At 41.0% G+C, this 24,049-nt stretch overlaps 1 protein-coding gene across 5 annotated transcripts in view; it reads left to right on the top strand.

The window, feature by feature from the left end:
• Window positions 1-24,049, top strand: part of myripb (myosin VIIA and Rab interacting protein b) — a 102,722-nt gene that overhangs the window by 4,215 nt on the left and 74,458 nt on the right. For all 5 annotated transcript variants that reach the window (XM_085762662.1, XM_085762664.1, XM_085762663.1 and 2 more), the window contains exon 2: window positions 4,189-4,391. In XM_085762662.1, coding sequence (XP_085618788.1) covers window positions 4,282-4,391 — 110 coding nt within the window. In that variant the 5' untranslated portion in view covers window positions 4,189-4,281. The remainder of the gene's footprint in view (window positions 1-4,188; window positions 4,392-24,049) is intronic.

Raw genomic sequence — 24,049 nt, 5'->3', positions numbered from 1 at the left:
GCTTATCTGTGCCATTGTGGAGGGAGTGTTAGTGATGTTGCAAGGCGGTGACACTGTTCACAAAGGGAGTATGGATTTGAGACAGTGTGCATCTATCTGTTTGTTTGTGTAGCTATACATCCAGGCGTATATGTCTTGCAAATTGTCACAAGTGTGCGTTGTTTTGTTGTGAGTACAGTCAGTGTTTGTTTCTGCCCCCAAGTCTGTGTCACTGAAGCTTCAGAGACAGACACTGAGACCTTGACACCACTCACTATAAAAAGAAGGCCTGAATAATTGCCTTCCCTTGTGGCTATACAATAATGGCCACAGTAATGGTGCATTAATCTCCTCTATACATTAGGAGAGTGAGAAGGACCAAAGACAAATGCTGTGTTAGAGCAGCCATTTGTGGTTCATGTTGTGGAGTGGATATGGGCTGACATTCACTGATGGATGGCCTTATTCTAAATCCTTAAAGAAACAGTTTAATGTTGAGATGTTGGATGATAATGATGCCACTCTCATATCTGTCTGGTAAATAAAGATCAGAAACACAAAGCGAAGGCAAGTAGTTGCTTCTGACCAAGAAATACTCAGGTTCATAACTACTCATATGCAATGCTGTTTTTACACTTAAATTTTTGTATTAATCAAACAAATGAGATGTTGTCTCAATTGTGTTCTTTATATTCTCCAGACCAGCCATCAACTAAGCTACAATCAAAGTCACTTAAAGGGATAGTTCAACATTTTGGCAAATTGGCCCATTGCCATAATCCCTATAGTCATAGCAGTAGGTTCGTTACCTTTAATTGCTGCTCAGAGCTACGCTACGGAGGCTCATGGGATTTCTTAGTTTGCCTCATCAAACTCATCAAATACAAAATATCCAACAACTCCAAAATGCTCTGGTGGACAAGTTGTGACCTGCACATTCACCACGCTATGAGGTAATAACGGGACGTTACGAGACTGAGTTGTAGCATAGCTCTGAGCAGCTCACGGCTCTGCTCTGCCGTTCTAAAAATAGCTCGCACCGACAATTAAAGGTAACGATTCCCACTGCTATGACTAGGTATTATGGTAATAGGACAATTTGCCAAAATGTTGAACTATCCCTTTAAGTTTCTACCATGTGATTGTCCTATAGATATTTACATTAACACACAGGTGAACAGGTGTATCCCATAGTGGTCAAGATATATGATTTGTTGGCTGTGACCTCTCTGTAGCACAACTGTGCTTCATTTAATATATGTTGTCACAAATCACCAAGAATTTGGATATTGCACATTGCTATTTCAATGTTCAGTCCTCATACTGTAGGCCCATGCTGACACATATGCTGGCACACATACATATATGCTGTCCATAAAGTGTGTATTTTAATATTTTGCATGTAAAATACGATTCCTGTCAGACATGACAGCAAGGTCGTCTGAATGAGGAGCATTTGTGAATAGTATTGTGACAGTCTGTATTTGCACTGTGTGATACCAGATGTCTGCGATGGGGAGATTTTACAGCTTTTTTTCCACTGTCGCTGAGAATGTGACAAAAGCTCTTTCTCACACTTTCACTTGTGTGTGTAATTGAGTATGTGCGCGTTTGTGAGAGCTTGTGTTTGCGTCCCACTGATACAAATGACTGTGCCAGCATCTGATGGAGATTTCTGTGAGGATGAAATCAAATGATGATTTAAAAAACAATATTCCTCTGGTTTCCCCCAGGAGCTTTTCATCAAAATGACAACCACTCTTCAATTTCAGAGCAATGAACTGAAGTTTATTTTACTGTGTAGAGGCTCTATAATTTTAAAAGATGTGTTTGGATTAAATGGAGCTGAATCCCACAGACACAAATATAGAGGATATTGCTTCCTAAAGTTTGAAACATAATACATGATATATAATATATAATACTGCTTTTGAAATGTATAATGTGACAAAAGTTGAACAGCAGTCTGTCCTGGTACAGGCCCGTAGCTGCAGTCGGGGAGTGAGTGATAAGCTGAGTGAGAGGAGAGGTGCTCTGTCGATGAAGCTATTGGCCCAATAATAGAACGGACATAATTGTCTGGCCCTCTGAGTCATCATTGCTCACTACACTGCCAGCGCTCTCCCATCTTGTTTAGACTCTGCAGTTAATGGACCTTCTCCTTCTGTCCATCTCCACATCTTTCTCTGCTTCTCTCCTCCCCCTGTCATCCCTCTGTTTTTTTTAAAAAATTAATTAATTTTATAGGCCGCCCTTTGATCTTGCCTCTCTGTCGTCCACCTTTCGTTCTCCATATCCTTTCTTTAGTCCCACCTCTGTCTGACCTGACTTCTGTCTGTCTGTTTGCATCCCACGAATAGCAGGTATCAGGTTTGTTTTTAAGCTGATCCCGTCACAAACTAAATCTGCTGTATCCTTTAAAATTGAACCCATTTGCTGCAGAACTTTTATCTCCAGTGTTGTCCATCAAGATTGCTTTCACATGCTGGGTATTTGAATGTCTTGTTTGGATTTCTTTTTTTAAGGTTAAAGGGATAGTTCAACATTTTGGCAAATTGCCCCATTGCCATAATCCCTATAGTTTTAGGAGTAGGTTCGTTACCTTTAATTGTTGGTGCAAGCTATTTTTAGAACGGTGGAGCAGAGCCATGAGCTGCTCAGAGCTACGCTACGGTGGCTCATGGGATTTCTTAGTTTCCCTCATCAAACTCATCAAATTCATCAAATACACAATCCAACAACTCCAAAACGCTCTGGTGGACAAGTTGTGACCTGCACATTCACCACGCTATGAAATAATAACAGAACGTTACGAGACAGAGTTGTTTTAGAGGTAAATTCATGCAAAACCGCTGTTGTGACTCGGCAAGCAGTCACAACATTTCTCGTAACGTTCTGTTATTATCTAATCTAACTATCAAAAATGTTGACCTATCCCTTTAACGTGCAGCGTGCACTGGATAATGGCCGAGTATAAATGGTATGTTTACAGTAGAACACCTATGGTGCCATGCTCTAGAGAAGATGCCTGATTTCAAAGAAAATATAAATACCAGTAAGTGACAGGCTGCTGCACAGAACCATGACATTTTGTTATCATGTAAAATATCACATTTGTGTTTGTTGACACGAGACAGACGTGTGCCTTTCGCAGCTGTCTGCATGATTTGCATGTTATATGCTGAAATAAGATCTTATCGCACTAAAAACTGGACATGTCGGCTACTTATGTACTTCCTTATGTTTGAAAAAAAAATTAAGCAGTGAAACATGAGCTCAAATTATGTCTGCACAAAGTGTCACTACAAGCCTCTCAGTCAAAGGAGGCATCATGTAGCACTTATTCAACACCCTTTTATTTAAATCTGTGTTATCAAAGGGGCATATTGTCATTCTGACGTAGCATTAGCTGAAAACATTGCCTAACAGAGCCACACAGGCAATGATTGCTTACTCATTTTGTTTTTATGTCACAAGAAAAAGGCACCTCTGAGGACCCTGATCAGTTTAATCTTAATTAAGCTTGAATTAATTGCATGGCTTTGTTCACATAGTTAATTGAAAATCACATTTTAAGGACCCTGACTTCTCTGTGTAGCAAAAACAAATGGCCTTAAGGCACCACACAAATATCACAACAATTTGAATATATTTCCTTCGACAGGACAGCACAAGTAACAATTTCTTTTACAAGTTCAGTTTATTTCTTCCTTCCGGGGTTTGTTCAAGTATCAAATTAGCAATGACCTGAAACAGTAAGAGAACAAATCTTTCCAGGCACTACACTTTTGGTTTGGAAACAAGCCGGATCCAATTTTCAGCCTCTCGGATATGGAGGTTCATGCTGCAGGCAGGCAACTGCACGGCGCCACAATATATTTTGTTCACGAGTCATTAAAGCAAACATTGCAGCATTATTTGCATGGTGAAATAATGACTCTTCAGTGTACCTTTTTATGCTGGGTCTCTGTTCTAATGGGTTTGCTGTTGTGAAAATGGGAATGTTCATTATATTATAAGCTGTGCCAGAGACCTATTGATGTTGTAATTTCTCTTCCTATAGAGGTTGATGAAAGTCATAAATTACTGTCAGGTGTATGAGAGCCCTCTCCGAAGTGGCTGCTAATGTTCAGTTCAGAAGAGGTGAATTGATTCCACAAATGAGCTCGACTGTACAGTACATTTCTCTGTCTGTGTCTCTTTCTCCAGGGTTGTCCCAGCCTCGACCCCCAGAGCAGCAGAGCCTGAGCCTCTCCTGCTCCTCCCGTCTTGCAGCAGCTCGGTGTGGTGAGACCAGGAACAATGGGTCGGAAACTGGACCTGTCGGGCCTGACGGACGTCGAGGCGGAGCACGTCTTGAAAGTGGTCCAGCGGGACATGAAGCTACGAAAGAAGGAGGAGGAGAGGCTGAGGTGAGACAGGATTACCCTGCCAGCGATTTTTTTTTCTTTTCTCCTGTGTTTTTTTTTCACACATTTGACACTCAGGGTGATTTGACAGGAGATGATGACATTCGCCTGTGAGCAGAAATGACCAGATATAGTGGTGAACAGCTGCCTCAGCTGTCAGAGGCACTCACCATGCATTGCCAGTGTTGTTTAGGGTTCAGATCACTGGAAATTATCTAAATAGGAAAAAAAAGCCTGTAAAAAATACAATATCATGCTAATTGACAGTTCACCAACCTGCCACTCAAACAGCTATAATCCAATTACAGTTTAGGGAATATAAATAGACAGACCTTAACAGACCTGTCAAGCTTTGGACTTCTCCACATGCCACAACAATGTGTATGAGCTGTAAGGGAAACACTCTAGTACTGTAAGTCAGCCAAACAGTGCACCCGCTCCCCTTAGTATGTCTTCATCATCATCCATTTATCCTAGTAGACATTTGTGTTAAATTATTGTCATAATAAGTGTATGAATTCCTGAGTTATGGCCAAAAATGTGTTCTGCAAGGTGATGCTGACGTTGACCTTTGACCTCAGAGCGCCAAATTGTAATCAGTCATCCTGGAGGTGTCCAATTTGACATTTGTGCCAAATTTATATATAATACATCTGGCCCTGGCTGGCGTTGACACTGAGGCATAGCAAAACATCTGCAGGCATTAAAAAGTCAGCTGGAGACGGAGATTTAAACCAACTCGCTGAATTTTTAGTGTTCGAATTATCTCGCCAGTCACTGGAGCAGCAAATCCAGCGATGGTTATTGTGACTGATTACTATGGATTTGCAGTCAAGATTTTCAGTAAGCCAAAACACTCCTGTCTGTAAATTGTTTATTTATACTACAGGCTCTAGTTGCCATTTATAATTCATTCCATTATTCCATTTATTTATCGGAGCGTGTACATGAATTCTTGTTGTTGTGACATCTGACTGAAAGACGGGAGCGTCTGAGCTAAGCTACTATGGAGGTCTGAGCTGCAGACAGCGAATTCATGGTTTGTTACCACAACTGGGTCTGAGGCTGGAAGGAGGAAGATGCTTGTCTGGTGTTTTCAGCTTCTGGGCTGTCAGGTCTGCGGGGTTCAGCAGGGCCAGGCCTCAGGGCTCTGCTACCATGTCACAGATTCGTACTTAACATGCGACAAGTGCTGGCCTGTTCCTCCTCCTCACCTCTTCTCCTTCACTCCCTCCTTCCCCTGCCTGCCCCTGTGACAGCCTGGAGTCAGAAGGGATTCGGTTTCGGTTCTGTGACAACCCTCTACAGGGGTTTGACTGTCCAATAAGTGGTTAGATCAGTGTCTCTGATTTGAGTTGTGGACAAATGAGGGGATTTTTAACATGAAAGCCCCTGAATATCTAATGTCACAACAAAATCCAAACTATTTTTTTTTTTTTGCTGTATTTTAAATGAAGCTCTAGCCTATAATTTTGTAGACACAAGTATGTTCCCTTGACTACTTACCAGGCCCCAGGATTAGTTATTTTGTTGTGAAGGTTGATGTCTTTCTTCAGACTTGAACGGTGATCCTCGGTGGTTTTGTGTTCTTGACTGGATGCCATGAGTGATTAGGCCGCTTCACGTTGAACGCAAAACATCTTAGCTGTACTCTGAGGAGCACAACAAAGTTGCTTCACCAAGCGGAAAGCAGACATTGGTCTGTGATGCTTAAAACTAGGCTGATTTTCCCAGAATCAGTTTTTTTGGAGACAAAGACGGTGTATTCCCAAATTACTGGGCTGTAAAATGTTCTCCCACCAAGCTGTCATGAGCGATCAAAAATAAATGCATGCCTCTCAGGCTGTTGTTAGTGCTGTTTACCCCAGAAAGATGAGCAGATTAATGTTGATGTAATCACAACATTTCTTCATAAAGCCAATCATGCGATTTATTTGCAGCCTTATTGAGTTTTTATTTCTTGTTAAATATTCTAAAAGCAAAGTTTCTTAAGCAGATATTAGATTCATGCAAACTTTTATCTATTAGACTGCTGATTTATATAAGCTACAGTTACATGTTTTCCTTCTTCATCCATCAAAATGTGTTAGACTATTTTGTTTCCTCATCATCAGTGTTTGTCTCACCTCTCCATTCTGCTTTTGCAATTTATTCAGTGATGTAACAAGCTATTTAATCCTTTACTTAGTATGTAACAGACTATAAATATCCTCAAGTACAAGTCTCAAAATATACCACAGAAATATGAGCAGTTTAAAGATGCACTTTTTGAGTAAAATTAAAAAATACCATAAATTACAGTACTACTTCTAAATACTATGAGTAAATTAATTGCCACCATGGTCAATTCAATTCAATTCAATTCAATTCAATTCAATTCAATTCAATTCAATTCAATTCAATTCAAACTTTTATTCACACATATAGAAGAGGTATAATAAATTGTTGAATGCATTGTTTCAATGGCACTTGGTGATCCCAGCTTTTCAAATGTGAATATTTGTTGAATATCTTAGTAGTCTGACTGTAAAAAAAAAAAAAAAAACTTTACCTCTGATCAGCATGTTTCCCTATTTTCTAATATTTCACAGACTAAGTGAAGTGAATGGCACATAAATAAAAGTTGAAGTTGAACTGAACTTCTTTCAGTGTCACTAACTGAAACTGAATTTTTGTAAGTATCCCTATACAGCCGCTCTGCAACCACAATCAATAGTCTGTGTTTTCACTAATGAATCTGTCCAAACTGAGGAGCAGTGTACGCCTGCTCCATCTCTAATGATATCACCCCATTTCATTTCTCTGCATTCAAATTGATCAACTGACTAATAAGCTCAAGTGTACAAGATTCACTTTAAGATACATGCTGAGTTAATATTCTTATTTTTATTTCAAGAATAAGAACATATTCTTTGGTGGAGTTTGTTTGATTGTTTTGTATTGTTTTTTCCAATCACGCTTGTCTACTGTAGCTGATCAAAGGAAGAGTGATTGTGTGACATTATGCAATGCAGCTTGTTAAGACGTCTCAGAATAGAATGAAATTGCTCACCTCTCAGTCGACACTGCTTCAACACAATTGGTCACGTTAACAGAGAAGAAAGCAGAAACCCATTTGCTCTTCACATGAAATATAAAGCACGTCACAGTTTACAGTATATGAATAGGAATATAAAAGCTTGTTTACAGCAGATGGTGCAGGTAGCTCTCCCCCTCTGAGGTTTTCTCCTCTATGCATGACTGACATTTGTTTTTCTTCCCTGAATGAAGTCAGCCCTGCAGAGTTGTAAATTACCCTGTTGAAGGATTCATGGGATAATTTATAAGCCTCAGCTGGCACTTTAAATGCTCCATTTTAATTTTCCCCCATGCTGAATAATAATAAATATTGAAACACTTAACTGATATTACCTTCTGTCTCATAAATAATGTAACAACTATTTAAATAAAATGATGCACATAGCTATAAGCCTTGTTAAAGACAATCTGTTTTTTTTTTCAAGTTCACCTAAAGTTTTAATGAGAGCAACTGCAGCTTGTTTATGTTGTCTCTGCACTTTAATGCCTATATCACCGTGTGAGGGAGTTTTTATTACTGTATTGAATATTAGCCTACTACATTTTAAAACTCTGCAACAAATGAAAATGAAAAATGACATTTTGAAAGATCAATATTCCTCCATAAGAAATTACTATATTGAGAGGGCAGGGCAGATTGAAGGGATTTAATGTGGTGTCTTCACTGAACTTTCCTTTAGGGTTTAGTTTTTTGCCTGATTAGATTGGTGCAGTGTAGTATTTTCTTGTTTTTATGGCCTGTCTGGATCTGCATCCAATTGCATTGATCCAGTGGATGAGACAGTCCTGATTGGCCGCTAGTGGTGATGTTGCTGCGCTGACGTGTGGAGTAATTAAATGTTGTTTCTTTGCCTTAACTTATTTGCTACTTTCATGTTTCCACTCGGTCTTTTAATTAGATGTTCACTCTTATGCTGATGCCACATTACTATACTCTACTATGTATCCTGGCACAACTAAATGATGCCTCTCTTGGTAGTTATTCACTTGTTTGAATTAAATGATGAAAAACATGTATCCTACTTTACTATTAGCCATAAAGGCATACAAGAGACACTGTAGCATACGGTATATCCTCAATCAGACATATTTGATACTTGTCTCCTTGTCTTGTATGTTGTTAATATGCTGACAGAGCTATTTGCCTCATTAACTCCCCTGTTGGTGCATGCATATTACACAGTGAGCTTGACTTACATTTCTCTGTTGTCTTTTACCTTCACCTTTGAGGGCTGCTAACAAGCAAACGTGTACGTTTTGTAAAAAATAAAAATTGAATTATTACACAGTAAAATATATCTGCGCTGCAAATGTTTTATGAAGCATTTAACATATTTATTAGTCCTCAGAATAAATTTCTGCTGAGCACTGACAGTGAGCATGACTTTGTTTCCATAAAAGGAGGAAAGAGAAACATATCAAAGGATGTCTATGAGAAAGTTGTCGATGCGCCGTCTTTTCTCATAAACTTGCAATGGAGGCTTTTTTCTCCTGTATTTCATTAGGATCTATAGACTGAGGTGTCGGCTCTGTTCTTTATGATTCTCTTGGTCATTTCTCCTTTGTTCTGTTCTTTGTCCTTGTTATTATCTTACATGTTTAAAGTTTTCTAATGTCTTTAAGTGTGAAGCCCATTTTGGAATATAAAAATCACTCCTTAGTAACTTCTGTTTGCACCCTGCTTGCTCTGCATGCTGATGGGTGAGAGTATGATTCAGCCAATTAGAGAGGGTGAACAGCTCAACCTCTGGCCTCCACTGTCTCAGTGGCCATCCAGCTGGAGAGGCTCATTATGAAGCAGCAGGAAGCTCAGGGGAGCACAGGCGTGGGTCTACTTAACAAACAGCACAAGCACTCCCAAGGGAAACAGACTGGGAAATGCTTATAGATAGAAATAGCTTCCCCACCATCGCCACTTTGTGAGTCGCTGACAAGATAGCTGGAGCTCCAGGCAGCTACTGGTGACTCTTATGGGTAATTTGCTATTCAGTGTGAGGTAGGTAGGACACTCTTTTACACACATGTGTCTGGCAAGTGCTTGTATGGATAAGCCAATTACTGTACCTGTATAACGCTCACTCCAGAACTCAAGTCAGTTTCTGCTGCTGTGACAAGTTTATCCCTCCTAAGGATATAAAGACTCCGCTTCGCCTGTGAGTGTTGAATAAGGCCCAAAAATAATTTGGACACTGAACAATGCTCCTTGGATAAGTCTTAATTATCTGTGTATAGCTTTGGGGCCGGTACCCACTGCAGTCATTCTTTCTCCACTGTAACCTTTCTGTATGCTCAAGAATGCAGCCCCTGCCTCATAATAATTGCACCTGATTATCAGAGGGTGATATTTTGCATCAGCAGTTTTCATTTAACAGTTAAACTGTGAATGTTTTGCAAATAAGTCAACGTTGTGTACAGATAAACGAGGCTAAGCACTACAGAATAACTGCAGATATCTTTTTTTTTTGTCTTATCAGAGATGTTAAAGCTTTAGTCAAACCAGCAATTTTATTGTAAGACTGACTTGGCTTTTTTTTCTTTTTCTTTCCTCTTCTTTATGTCATGTGTTGTTTATTTTAGCTGGTAGATGTGACAGGCAGGCCTGGTACAGGGATCAGGAGTCACACCAGGAGGCCAGGATCTTTTCTGAAAGAAGGTGGCGGAATATGTCACTCTGTCAGGAGCGGAGCTGACCTCTATTTCCTCCTGTATTTATCCTCTCGCTTCTCTGTCTGGAGACACGCACACAGAGCAAGGAAGAGGACGACTTAAACAGGGGGAAAAAATAAAAAAAGTATGATTTCTGTCCTGAGTTACAAGTCTGCCAGGTTGTGCTCGGCCTAAATGCCTCTTTATTTTCCGTGATCGATAAATTGGTGTAATTTGATTTCGGAGCAGGAGCAGTCGGAGGATATTGCCCTTTGTTGCAGGACACTCCCTTTGGGCTGCGCTGCCATCCTTTCTATTAAAGCAGCACTAAATGGGGACAGATCAACCCCCCACCGTCAGGGCTGAGGTTATGCAGGCCGAAGGTCACGTCTGCTCAGATTTCAGTTCAAGGCTTAATTTATTAAACAAATGCAGTCAGTAGACATCTGCAGGATATTGAATAATCCATTGTGTAACGGTTTGATGATGTATTTCTTTAGCGGGCTCTGTGTCCCAGACTAGTGAACTCATGACCCCAGCTTCTCTCCAGAAACCATGTAACTGGTCGATTGCAGCTTTATGGGTGTTGCATAGCTCCATTGTGTGAAACAGACGTGAATTATTCCTTTCTTCTTGTTGTCAAAGGTGTTTATTCTGTGCAATAATCCAGTGTTGGGGTCCTATGTTAACATGTGATGTTCTCTCACATGAAACAGCCCCAAAGCTGCGGGGATGTAAAGTGCAACTTCACCTCCACAGAAGACTCTTTACAATGAAACAGCTTTGTGTGGCTAATCACCTCACCTCCCTACATCTTTAGCGTGAATGTATTTTTATGTCACGGCCAAGGGAGCAGGTCTTGACGGAGTTAATTTTGCAGTCGGCCTGTTGTTGTGGCAGTTGTGTTCTCTTGGCTTTGGTTCTGTCTTGGTGGGGATTAGCCGCGTTATGTGTGTGTGTGTGTGTGTGTGTTCGATGTGGGTTATTTGTCTGAGTCATGTTGATGTGGATTGTTTTTGATGTGGAAGTGCTGTGTGCGTACACACTGATCTCATCAGCACCGAGTGTGTACGTGTGTTTGTGCACAGTGAGCAGGAAGGACAAATCTCTCTGACCTTTTTTTCTGAAGCCACATTGGCAGGTGTAGTAGCAGTATTGTGAGTCATCACACTTTCACGGTCTGCCAGGGGTAACATTATAATAGATACAGTACCAGCAATATCCATTTACCTTCGCAGTGCGTAAATGGATATGGGTACAGATGAGTTTTTTCCTTTTTTCTTTTTTCGTAGACACTTTTTGGGTGTTTTTTGCCTCTTAATAAACACAGACAGTGAAAGTGAGTGATGGCAGAGAGAAAGAGGATGACTGTTGCGCTCAAGCAGAACGTATATCATGCTCTCCTTTGAGGCAGCAGCTGGTTTTCTTGTGAACTTGAATGTGAGCAGATTTATAAAGGTCAACATGTAATACACTGCAATAGGAAATGTTAAGCATGTGTTTGCATGTTCTTAATAAATTACATTTCAAGTGACAAAATAAGCACCAACGCTCCCCGTATTCCCTTTGCTGTTTTGCAGTGAGGATTTGAAGCCATATGGAAACAGTGAGGTTCCTTGCTGACTTCTGATCAGCGTGGTGATGCTTCAATTTTCCTTCATGTGTTCAGGGCTGTTGAGGTGATCTGTACAGCTGCCACAGACTCCGTGATTTCTAATTAGTATTTAATATGGCCCTTAGTAGATGATATTTAATATAATTAAACTTAATTAGTAGACAGAAATACAGCCCCCCTGACCATAGTAATTATACATGGGCATGCTTACGCATACATGTGTTCAGTGTCTCAGTCTCAGTCGCATTCACTCACTCACACATTTATCCGAGATGCAGCAGCTCTTTGTAAAAATGCATTTTCTACAGGAACATCAAAACTCTGAAGGTCAAACTATTTTTTATCATCCATGTATGATACTGTATATATAATATATTATAAAACAGCTAAGAAGTGCAGTAAAGTATGTGTAAACCAGGCGTCTGGAGTGTTTGTTGTTTGTTTGTCTGATTAAATACTCATTTTACTGGTGGAGAATGGTTTATGGAAGCAGTTGCAAATTGACTTCCCACTTTATAGCCTACATAATGAAATCCAAGATACATTTTGAGATCATTTAAGCTGCATAATGTATGTAAATGTGTCATATTAAATCTAACTCATGGGAAGTCATTTGGTGGGGAGTCTGTTCAACTCTACCAAGCCGGAGAGACATGTGAATAATTTGTCACACAAGCCACTGTTAGTTGAGCATGAAAAGAACCTCGCTGCTCGCATATTCCGCGTGCGCTGCTGAGTGAAGACATACGTTCTCTTCGTGCCTTTGACTCTCCCCAAGCCTACAGTATAGTGTCCAAAACGTACGATGCTTTTGCGGTGTCTGATGGAGGGAGATTCTGATTTCCCCCGAGTGTGACAAATCAGCAGCTGCACAGCGCCGCCGTCCTCTGGAGCTGCTGAGCCCACGGGATCGGCTGATGAGATAGTGAAAAATAATCCACCCCGGCTACTTGTGGCACACTCGCTTTCATAGCTCATACGCCGCTTTAGCATTTCCAGCTGACTGAATTGATAGGTTTCTCCTCAATAACCTTGCCTCTGCGTGAATGTGCAAGGGGCGTTTTAGACTTTGCTCACTCAGGGTCATGTGGAGGAGAACGGATCACCGCTCAGCCTTGTCTTCCACCAGATGAACCTGTATACATTTCCACCTAGATAAAGTCAGGAGTTATCGGCAGGAAGACGACGACAGTTCCTCGAGGAAAAATAATCTGAGCTGTTACTTTTACATTTGTCCGGGTCTGCTGTGATTACTTCTGCTGCTGGCCAAATGTCAAGTGCTGTTTTGAGTTAGAGGAAAATAGTTGGTGGCGACAGGGAGATGGTGTTATCTCACCCCGCTGCCTCCTGAATCTGTCTTGTTTTCTACCTGCCCAATTTTTCTCATCGGCCTATTCTGTGTCAACATCTGCTGCTGTTCTCTATTTTCCATTGTAGTTGTCAGGTCCTGCCTCAATAGATCCTCATTAGCAGTGCCCATGCAGGTTGTGCTGAGATTGAGGTCAGTATTGGAGGAGCTGCTCTCCGTCCAGGGGGAGTGAGGGAGTGATGCTTGGCAGGACGGCAAGAAGACTTCCCTTTGTTTGAATAATTGCTACTCTTTTCCCGCCCAGTCTGGCTTGTCATTACTGCCCAGACCAAGAGACACAAGGCTCATTCATCCCGTTGGCCTTATCTGCTGTAGTGATATTGAAGTGAATGAACTGCACCGGCCGTGTTAATTTGAAGAGTTTTTTTTCTGTTTGCAGGGGTTTGGCAGCAAGGCACGGTTCAAGTGCTCAGACAGACACAGTCAGTTACCCACTGTCTCAGAGAGGGACTGTCTTTATGGGAGTTCTGTATGAGAGAACGTGAAGGATCCTCAGCGGGATTAGAGTTTGAGAGCGGGCCAGCCGCCAGACAGTACACTCTGTACAGGTGCAGTCAGGCTCATTACAGAAAATGAAGCCTCCTCCTTCCTTTTGTGCCACCGCTGCAAGTGTGGAGTTCTTTAAACCTCTCTGTATTCAGGTAATATACTGCCTCTGTTCCAGTTGTCTTCTCCTTCCACTCAGGTGTGTTTTTCTGCCGTCACACACAAACATTTCAGTCTGGCAATACTGAGGGAGGCGTCTCCTGTGGGGAAGGAGAAAATGGAAAGTCATTGCATATAACTGCATCAAGAGTTTTCAGATATATGTTTTTTATTATTGTCATATAGCCTGTGGGCCTAAAAAAAATTAAATTTTCTTATATTACTCGCGTTTTCATTACCTCCACTACCTTTATGTTTCCATTTGTGTCAGTTTATTTGCCAGCAAATGGTACCGCACTGATTTGCACTGAACATGAGGTCAAATTTTTCCTGTGAGTTTTTGTTATGTTGTTTGACATTGGCACCGGTGGAGGTCTGTGCTCTCGGAGTATCCTTCTGTTTTCATTTTCCCTCAGAGATGGAGTAAAGAATCTCGCTGTAAGCAACAACTACAGAGAATAAAAATGTATAATATGAAAAAAAGTACACTTTGTTGATTTTAGAGCTGAATGTCAGTCAGCAGAAAAGAAAATGCCACACATTTGTTGATTCCAACTTTTCAGATGTGAGGATTTGTTACTTTCAGATGTAATATCTTTAGCATTTTTAAAATCAGTCTTTTTTTCCAGTTTTTGACATTTTCCAGACTTTATACATTATATCCCAGTGCACCTTGTGAAAATTAATTTCAAAGCAAGGAAAGAATTTGACCTTCCCGGTTAGATTTGCTTCACGTTTGTGAAATGCGTCGTGTAGGCTACAGTATAAGTGTGCTGCAGATTTAAAAAGATTAAGCAGAGTTGTCCTTAATAACCGGGCTTATTAGCATGCCTCAGTCTGTGGACCAATTAACTAGAAAATGCTTCTTTCCCAGCGTAGGCTCTTGAACTAAGCAACGCGTCAGCCGAGGCCTGTAGCCAGCACTTTGTTTTATATCACATCACATCATCAGTGATGGAGCAACTGGAGAAAATCTGCAAAATGCTGGTGTCAGTAAAATTTCCTGTCTCGTTGAACATCACATCCACTGAATTGCTCCAGCCTCTTTAAACCCAAACTTCAAGAGATGCCCCCAGAATGGAGCATGAAAGACGTAGAGGCTCATTTGTAGTAGTGGTTAGTAGAGAAGTGCTGAGGGTGGAGTAGGGGGATGTGTTGCCTCATGTTAAAGACCTCTCTGGTTTATTTTGGACAGCCATCGATCCTCATTTACTCTTCCAATGAATCTAGTGCCTGTGTTTATGTGCATGTGCATGTGTGTGTGTTGTGGGTTGGCTCCTCTGTCTCTCTTTGAGAAAATGTGCAGAATTCAAATCTCCCTCTGGACGGCTCCTGTACTTCACCAGTCAACACAACACGGTGTATAACACACACTTTGACACTCAGTTTAATTTCTTTTTTCTTTTTTCCACTCTCCAGTTGTCTCTCTTGATCTCTGCCTCTGTTTATCTTCCACTCATTTACTTGTCATACAATAGAGAAGTGTGTCACCATCAATATTGTCATAACGGCACTGTGATGTAATGTAGCTAACGTGCTCATATGGTGCATTAAAACCACAAAAAAACACATCTAATTAAAACAAAGCCACTTTATTTTCTCACTCTCATAAGGATTATGAACTATACTTAAATTGCCTCTTAAAACACTTTTATGATTTAGTCTTGCTTTAATGCACAGTTCTGAGGTTTGGTCCTGGTGTTGTTACTTGTTTTTATGTTTTCTTTAATACAGTTTTAATGTTATGCATCTTGTTATTGCTTTTTTATTATCATTCTTTTCCTTTGCTTTTGCTTTTTGAACTCCTTGAGTGTTTCGCAGTTCTAGTTTTTAAGCCATGTAAAGCACTTTATAGAAAAGTGCTTTTAGTATAAAAGTGCTGTATTTAAATGAGGTCTCGTGGTGATGCAGCTATATGTTGGTGATGATGAGAATTGTTCGTTTTCTTTGTTTTCATTCTACTGAAACTGTTTATATACGATGAATGACTACAAAAAATGGTCAGTGCACATTTTAAAGGGTAAGTGTAATAGAGAGCATTTAGTTGCATCACCCTCTGAAGAGCTTCGCTGTCTCTCTTCTCTGTTCTTGCCCATAATTCCTTTTGAAAGGACTCCGAAAACCTAATGAGTCTCTGGGTATTTGTTAACTCTTCAAACGTGTGTGCGCGCGTGTGTGTGCGTGTGTGTGTGCGTGCGCAGTACTGTAGCTCCAGTTTTCTCGGAGCCCGTCTGAAACGCTCCCTGTGAAAACTAAACAACTCTCCCTACACTTCTCATGACCTTTCAACCACAATCAGAATAAATACAGAGAGGGACACATACCAGATCATTGCTACCTCCAGTTTATCCAAATTAAAGATGTCTAAAGCAAAGTGTTATTGTTAGAAACTTGACTCACCACTGTCTCACCCTCTAATCAAAGTGAAAATCCTTTAAATTCCAGGAAAATTGATCTGAAATCGACAGAAATCTGGACTTAAAGATCTATTTGTTCAACAAACAATCATATCTGAGGCATTCAGTGACATTCGGTAAAACCAGAAACCCACTACCATGTCGTAAACAACATGCAGTTTGACTTGAGTTGGCCAGACAGACATGAAGACTTTATCCATGACTTGTAATCAAAACAAGCCAATAATGACAGTATAAAGTCGTCCAAAGGATCTACATCACCACCATTAAGCATTACGGCGGTCTGAGGTGAGGAGGAGGCGACGCCAACCTTTATGGTACAATATGATGGCCAATATCGTCCTATTAATGAAGATGTATTTAAAGCATTGATCAGATAAATGTGCTGGTTTGGGCTTCAAAGGAGAAGTTGAGTATTTTCCGCTTCATTTAGAAGAGGAATGAAGTTTCCAAATTTCTTTTTGATTGAAGGCAGTGATCTAAACCTTCTGCAATCTCTTCAAATTCATTCTTTAACCCTTCATTGCAATTACCTCCTGTTTGCTCGAATACCTATAATTTTTCTGAACATGCTCCATTATCCAACTCAAACACTGCTCACTCACTCTCTATTGTTTCGTCGTCTTGCGGGTGCCGCTGTGCCACCGGTGGCCGTTTTTTCAAGTAAGCGTGTGTTTCCCAGGGGAACCGTTGCTGGTCGAGTGGCTGGTTTCTGGAAATTATGAGTCACAGCCGGGGCTGTGGTTGACTCGCCCTCCTCTGTTTAATGACTGCAGGAGTCGTGTCTTCTGATAAAACTGTTGGTTTGGTAATAAACCAGCAGGCTAAACACAGATCCTCCTTTTTCATGTGTTTACCGATGGCGGATCGTTGGAATTCAGTTTACCACAGAACCTTTTAACCTTTACTCCATACAGTAGCTGTGAAGTAGCCTTGTAATCAAAACACCTTTGAAAGCAAATGTGTGCTTCCCTCATTGAGCTCCATTTAAATACCTGAAGCTGATAATATCTGACAGATTATTTTGCTTTAGGTCTCACATGCTATGCAGTATGGCAGGTGTGTGATTCAGGATATAGGATCTCCTATAGATATAGTACTTAGCCCTGACCAAGGTCTCCTACTGCACTGAGGCTTTAGTGAAGTCCCTTTGGAGAAAAGTGTCTGCAAATGAGCAAATATATTGTAAATGTTATGGAAAAATAACAGTACGTAAATATATCTCAATTGATTTGAGCCCCAAACATTGTGTCAGCAAAATGTGCTCACTAGTGGTCTTTTTATGGCTAAACACAAATCCATCATTCTCTGCTTTTAAACCTCAACCTGCTTCTCAGTTTTTGAGCCCATTCTCTCGTTCACCTGCGGATCCAGTGTCATGTATACGCTTGTAGCAGTCAGCCGCAAAATATAGACTTCCTATACGGAGCTTTTCCACTCTCTGCCGTCTGTCTGAAACTGTCTCCAGAGGACAGGAGATAAGCTTCAGCTGAAATGTGAAGTCTGTCTCTGATGTGCGGTTTGTTGGGGAGAACGTCGACAACCAAGGACGGGAGGGAGAGAGGGAGCGAGTGAGAGAGAGTGAGAGGGATAGATGGTTAAGAGTTGGAGAGAGCGAGTGGGAGAGGACGGACAGGAGAGAGGAGGAAAGACAAACTGTTGGTGGATGTTTTTCATCCGCCCTTGATGAGACACAGGAGATGCAGATGCTGTGAGCTCTGCCCCATTAGCTGAGGCTGCCGCTGGTTTGTTCCAGCAGCTGTGTTTGTGTGCGAGAGTAGAAGAGTTGTTGATCAAATTTATGCTTTAAATGTGTGTGTGTGTGTGTTTGAATAGGCACATGTGTATTTGTATAACGCATCATCGAAGGGCTCAGGGAGATATATGTGTGGTTTTCATCTTCTACCTGATATAAAAATGAAGACGTATGGAGCAGCATTTATCTCTAACTATGATTAAGTGCAGAGAGTGAAGGCCTTCCCTGGGAGCATATTGCATTAGATATAGCTGCTACTGTTTCATCATATGTCTTGACATACTTGTGGTGATTGATTATGGAGGACTGATTAGAAGTCGCCCCCTGCTTTGTAATTTATTGAGATTGTATTTTAGGGATGCAGCTCCAGTGGGCTGGATGGCAGGAACCCAGCTGAAAGACAAAGTATGTGCTGTCTTCCTCTGCTGTCACAATCCATCCGAACGTGTCTTCTTCCTCTTCTCTCAAATGACAGCTCAATTTTTTTTTTGGGAGGGGGGGCAAGCAAGCAGCAGGATGTGGCAAGATACCACAGAAAGGAGCTGAGACTGTAGCTGCTGTAGCTTCTGTATGGGATGAAAAACACGCCGTCGACTCGCACGCTTCTGGTTTTGTCACCTGATCGCTCCTGCTGCTTCTCCATAAGCAACTTTCTCTTTCTGTTTTCACTCTTTCCATCTCGCCCCATTGATGATGGTGGTTTTGGCAGCGCTGCTAATACCTTCCCCTGACATATATATTCCATTTTTACAGGCTGAGTACCCCGTGTTGAAGCCGGTCCAATATCTCTCGCTTTCACCTCTGTAGTCCATCACTCCCCTTGTAGTGTTCAGCCATCGTAAACACCAGGGGCTGTGCAGTATATCACGGGGTATGTGGATTAAGCCCCGAGTGCACTGCTCATCTCCTGGCACTCATGACTCCAGTGCTGGATCCCAAGCACACTACATCTGCAATTACAGTTGTGGCCAGGTGAAGGAAAGCAGTGGTGTAGTCGAGGACATCTGGAGACATGAGGACGACATATGCAGACTTCTCTTTTTCATTTAGGGAAACCCAATGTCTGTAGTTCCAATTGAATCTAAAGCCCCGATTTTATTATTATCATGTGAGACTGTGCAGGGTGAGCAGGAGTCAAATTGACTCTGTCGATTCCCTCTGTTTTATTGGAGACTGATTGTGTTTTACGACTGTGTCCTCTGCATTGAAGGCTTTGCACAGCTGCACCGCTCGGTTGCCAGGTTGGGAGAAGCTAACCCAAATATGTTAATGGAGCTCTGCCGCTGCTCACCGAGAGGTTGCCAGGCACGACCGCAAGCTGGATTGTGAAAATAAAAAATAGCAAAAGAATACGTCGCGTAAGTGGGTTTATGATCTGAAATGAAACATGTGATAATAGCACACAGTTCAGTGTGTAAGTATTCAGACTATTTTGTTTGGTCTCTGGCTCCAGCATATCTGAGAGGAAACACTGAAAAGTGTAAAGTGCTGACTTTCAGCTTTATTTTGAAGCTGTTTACATCCGCATCCGATGAACTATAAAGAAATGGCTTTTTATGCATACCTCCTAAGGGTATATAGAGCACTGCTCCCACGGTTCACCTAATATAGACATGAACACCCCCAAACACCCTTAAAGCAGAGAGTCAGCACTTTAAAGCCATTGTTTCTTTTCATATCCAGTGAGCTGGAGTGGAGCCAAAACAATGAAAAACATATCACCGTCCTAATTCTTATAGACTGCACTGCTGGCAGCACGGTACTCAGAGAAAAGTGGCCTATTTGTGTCCAACAAAACATTGTTCCCCTCATTTTTTATAGTTTCCTTGATTAGGGAACAGCGAGTGGGAAAGTAAACTCCTCTCAACTATTTAAAATTCTCCCCTCAGAGCCTCTCATCTGTGTGCAGTGTTGGAAAATGACCTTCTCTGCTGAGCCCATAGGGAGCACTGTTGTCCATGTTGTCAGGCCTGGGCTGGACTGTCTACACATGGCTGCACCGTGTTGGTCGGACTGGCTGACCACAGCCCTCAGACCAGACTGAGTGACACACCACACTTCTGCCAGTCTCTTTCTAAACCACAGTCTCAAATCAGATTTTTTTTAAAACTATATTCAGGGCCTAATGCAAGTCCAAGTCTGCCCTAAAATGAAAATACTGTCAAAACAATTCAAATCTCTAATTATATGAGGGAAAATGATTTAATTCCACACTTTCTCTTCAGATTTTGTCACCCTGAGATAAAAAGTCTGCCTCTGTGTGATTTTTAGGATCCTATTACTGTATGTCTCTAAAGAGAAGCGTTTAAATGGGTAACATCAACATTTAAATGTTAACTTCAATTGATAGTACATCAGTTACAGTTCTCCACTGTGTTTAATGCCCTCCTCTGGAGTCAGGTGTCACTGCACATTTGAGTGTCCTCCTGTGCTCTGTTTTTCTCAACTCGGCCTAATTAGCTTCATGCTTATTCATGTCTTGGGTTATTTTGTGATTGTGCGGTTACACCTGAAGGCTGGTTAATAGTTTATACTGTTAGTGTTGTGTGAAAAATGTGTCTGTACCTCGTCATTAGGCGTCAGTGGGGCATTTAAATGCACTATTTTGGGGAATTTTAACCGAGGTGTCACTCAGTAGAATTATATATCTGTTTATAGTCTTCGTAATATGCAATACTCAAGTGTTTATGTGTGTATGTGTGAGAGAGAGAGAGAGAGTGTGTGTCATTCTTTCCACACTGAGGCTTGTGGTGGATATTGTCCATGTGAAAGCTAATAATGCTTCTCGACTTTCATTTCCTATCTCTGCTGAGGTTAGACAGATGCACACACACACACACACACACACACACACACACACACACACACACACACACACACACACACACACACACACACACAGGCTGAGGGTTTCTTTTGCATGCAGTTTTTTGATCATGTGAGTCTTTTTTCCTACTGAAAACAGACTGACTGGTAAATATATGTAGACTTGCAGTTTTGTGCCGGAAAAGATTGAATTAGAAATGCTCTTACAAAGCCAACACTAACACATTAAAGCATTTCAATCCCATTTATGTGCAAAGACAAACTCTCGCTGACATCCAGTCCAAGTTGACCATGTTTTTAGTTGGAGCCAGCTATCACGGCGCAGACAGACTGTTTGGTCTGCTCAAACGCAAAGAGGCAGTGAATCGTATCTTTTGAGCTCTACAGGATGATCGTAATAATTAGCCGGGCCAAAAAAGAAGACACCCATATAACATGGCTCCAGACGACAGCGTTGCTCGAAATAGCCGGTCGTTGCCTGAGTACTTGAGCAGGCAGCGCACCGCAGAAAGGGTTGACAGAGGAAGAGAGCGGGGAGGATGTGGGTGAGGAGTGGTGGAGGAGAAAGAGAGCAATAATTAGCTGAGCTTGTCATTCTAGTGATTAAACACTGATTTAGCAGCGTGCTCAGTGGGTGCGTGGAGTTAAATTGGCTGTACCGCTGTTAGCGGCGATGTGACATGTCAGGCCTGGGTCACTGCACTGCAATGCAGCACGACTCCCTCCATGTAGGTCTTACACTTGTTTATTTATGCGCCAGAAGTAACGTGAACACACAAGAAGAGTTTTCCTCTGAACACCGATCCCTCAGGCGCTGCTGGGTTTTTTTTCCCCATTGTTTCTACGAAAAGCAATTCAGCGCCTCAATTTCTTCATGATGATAAACAAGTTTCATTAATGTTCCTGAAGCACTTTGTTGTTGTTGTTGTCCCGAGTAATCTTGAAGATGAAAGATGAATTTGCTGCTCTACTTTAATACTGTATGTGTATGGGTTTATACCTGTAGGCTAAACGCTCCAGTAAGTAATGTGTCATTATGGTCATTAGTAATATTTCCCACAAACCCAGCTTTTTCTGATATTGAAAAAATTGTCAGCCTGCTTTTCATAAAATTTTCACATTAATAACGACTGGCATTTAACTCTGTGTCATTGTATCCTTGAATAAATGTACAACTTTGAAACAAGACCCTTTTTTCGAGAACAGCCATATGAATATTGCAGAGGTGCAATAAATCAACCATTCTCCTTTATTTTCTTTTGGGGATGTTTAATTTTGTACCAATTGTGAGGATATTCTTCGCTTATTTTAAATTTATGCATTGCTATCACCAGATCACGTGTTTAGCTTAGATGATGCAAACATTGTCCCGTCATCCTGGTGCATTCAGGAGCTGTGGATTCTTCCCCTTAAGGACAGATACATCTCGTCTCTGTGTGTTAGTGTGGTAGGCCTTTTGTTGTAGGTGGAACAGCATCACTAATGGCAGATTTAGCTATTTAATGAGATACCCAGTGCACTCGGCAAGCCTCGTGAGACATCATTTATGATTAATGCCAAAGAAAACAACAAAAAAGGATATCTACAAAATTAAATAGCAGATGTTAGTGGGAGGGATGTGTGTGTGTTCTGACTTAAAGACCAGGGGGTGTTGTGATTTCTGGTAGAATTTAATTACCAGTCAGAGGTGTTTAAACACTAATCCACATTTTTAATGTCAACAAAAGTTCAGTGTATTATGTTTTATGTTGTGGAATGGGTCAAATCCACAGATACTGTAATTGTCACCTTGGTTGACTTCTCAACTGTATGTAGTAATTTAGTGTCTTTCAGCTTATTGTTTTGGTTTCGTAGTCGACAGCCTCAATTTCAGTTTTGACGCCTTTCAACTGCATTTTTAGCTTTAGTTTCAACTGTTTTTAGCTGAAATGGTAACTGAGTGGCCACAAATGAATGCTCATGTTACCTGTCTCCTAGCTGTGGAAATTCTGTTTGACAAGAATAACTTTAGACAGTGTTATTGTGTGACAAGATGATTTTTCCCACAAGATGTTAAAAAATAAATGTTGAAGTGAACTTGTGAAGTGAACTGACAAATATGTTCTTTGATTGATGTGTTTCAGACTTTTAAAAGTTTATATCAGTGGTATTTTGAGCTGATTTTATACTGCTGTGTTGGGCCTTTACAATCTATATTTCATTTCTTAAAATAAAGAATCCTCTCTTAAATTCCTCTTTAACCTGACTTCTGGATCATTTTTTTTAGGATATCAAAGATTGAAATCAATAGGGCTTGGGAGTTTTAGTGTGGAGGAGTCACAACAGCAGCAGATTCATTGAAGCACAGGATTTAATGTGTTGTACAGACACAGCCGTGGAGGGGCTGAAGATGTCTGAAAATGCCTGTTTCTCCTGGAGATTCTCATACAAGATAAACTCAGGTAGAAGGAAAGGTTGTATATGTTTCTTTAAACGCTGCTTTTTTTCGTCTTCACTCAGCGGGATTCAGATATTGATTGTGTCTTGCAGGTTGTTTCGTGCAGTTTGTCATTGAAATAGTGCTTACAGCAGTGACAGTTATTAACCACGTCAATGATCTTTTACCTCGTTTGCTCTTAAAAAAAACAAATGCAGAAAGAATAGTACATCTTCTTCTTTGTAAAGCTGCTTTTCAAAATGGAGCAAACCCATAGCTAAAGTGAAACCTATGAATGTAAGACATGAATCTTTAACAAACACTATAATGTGAAGAATAGGCTCAAATCTGTGAAAGAGAAATGATGTAAAATCTGTGAAAATGTTTTTCATTTTACCTCTGGCAAAGCCCAGGGGGCTCCACAGCAGAGGCCTGGATGTTATTTAATAAATTATGAATCATGGTCTTGTTTCTGGTTAGTCTCTACATGACATGAAGACTGAAGTTGTAATTTCATTGTGCCAGTTCCCTAGGTAACACCAAGCAAAGTTATATTCTCCACCTGAAGGAAATCCTCCTGTGGAGGCTCAGGGAGCCGGGCTGCACTGTAATTTATAGCCCCCACTTTGTATTAGTAACTCCACCTGATGTTGTAGCAGTGATAATTATCCCACCCCCCCAGTTCAAGGTGGATGTATTTATGAAGTCGTTTTAATAAGAGATGTGGTGTACAACAGAACATTCAAGTGATTTACTGAGCGGTCAAGGGCGTAACACTCTCAAAAATGAGAAAACTTGGAGCAGTTGAAGATATGATGCTGCTGTATTGACTGTTTGATATTTATATATAAAGAGATGATGGTTTGCCTCCTGCTAGTGCAAAAACACCAGAG

The sequence above is a fragment of the Trachurus japonicus genome, chromosome 20, assembly GCF_045865225.1.
Source record: "Trachurus japonicus isolate A0001 chromosome 20, Traja_1.0".
NCBI lineage: Eukaryota > Metazoa > Chordata > Actinopteri > Carangiformes > Carangidae > Trachurus > Trachurus japonicus.
Note: the sequence above shows the minus strand (reverse complement) of the source record. Positions and strands in the feature narration are given on the sequence as shown.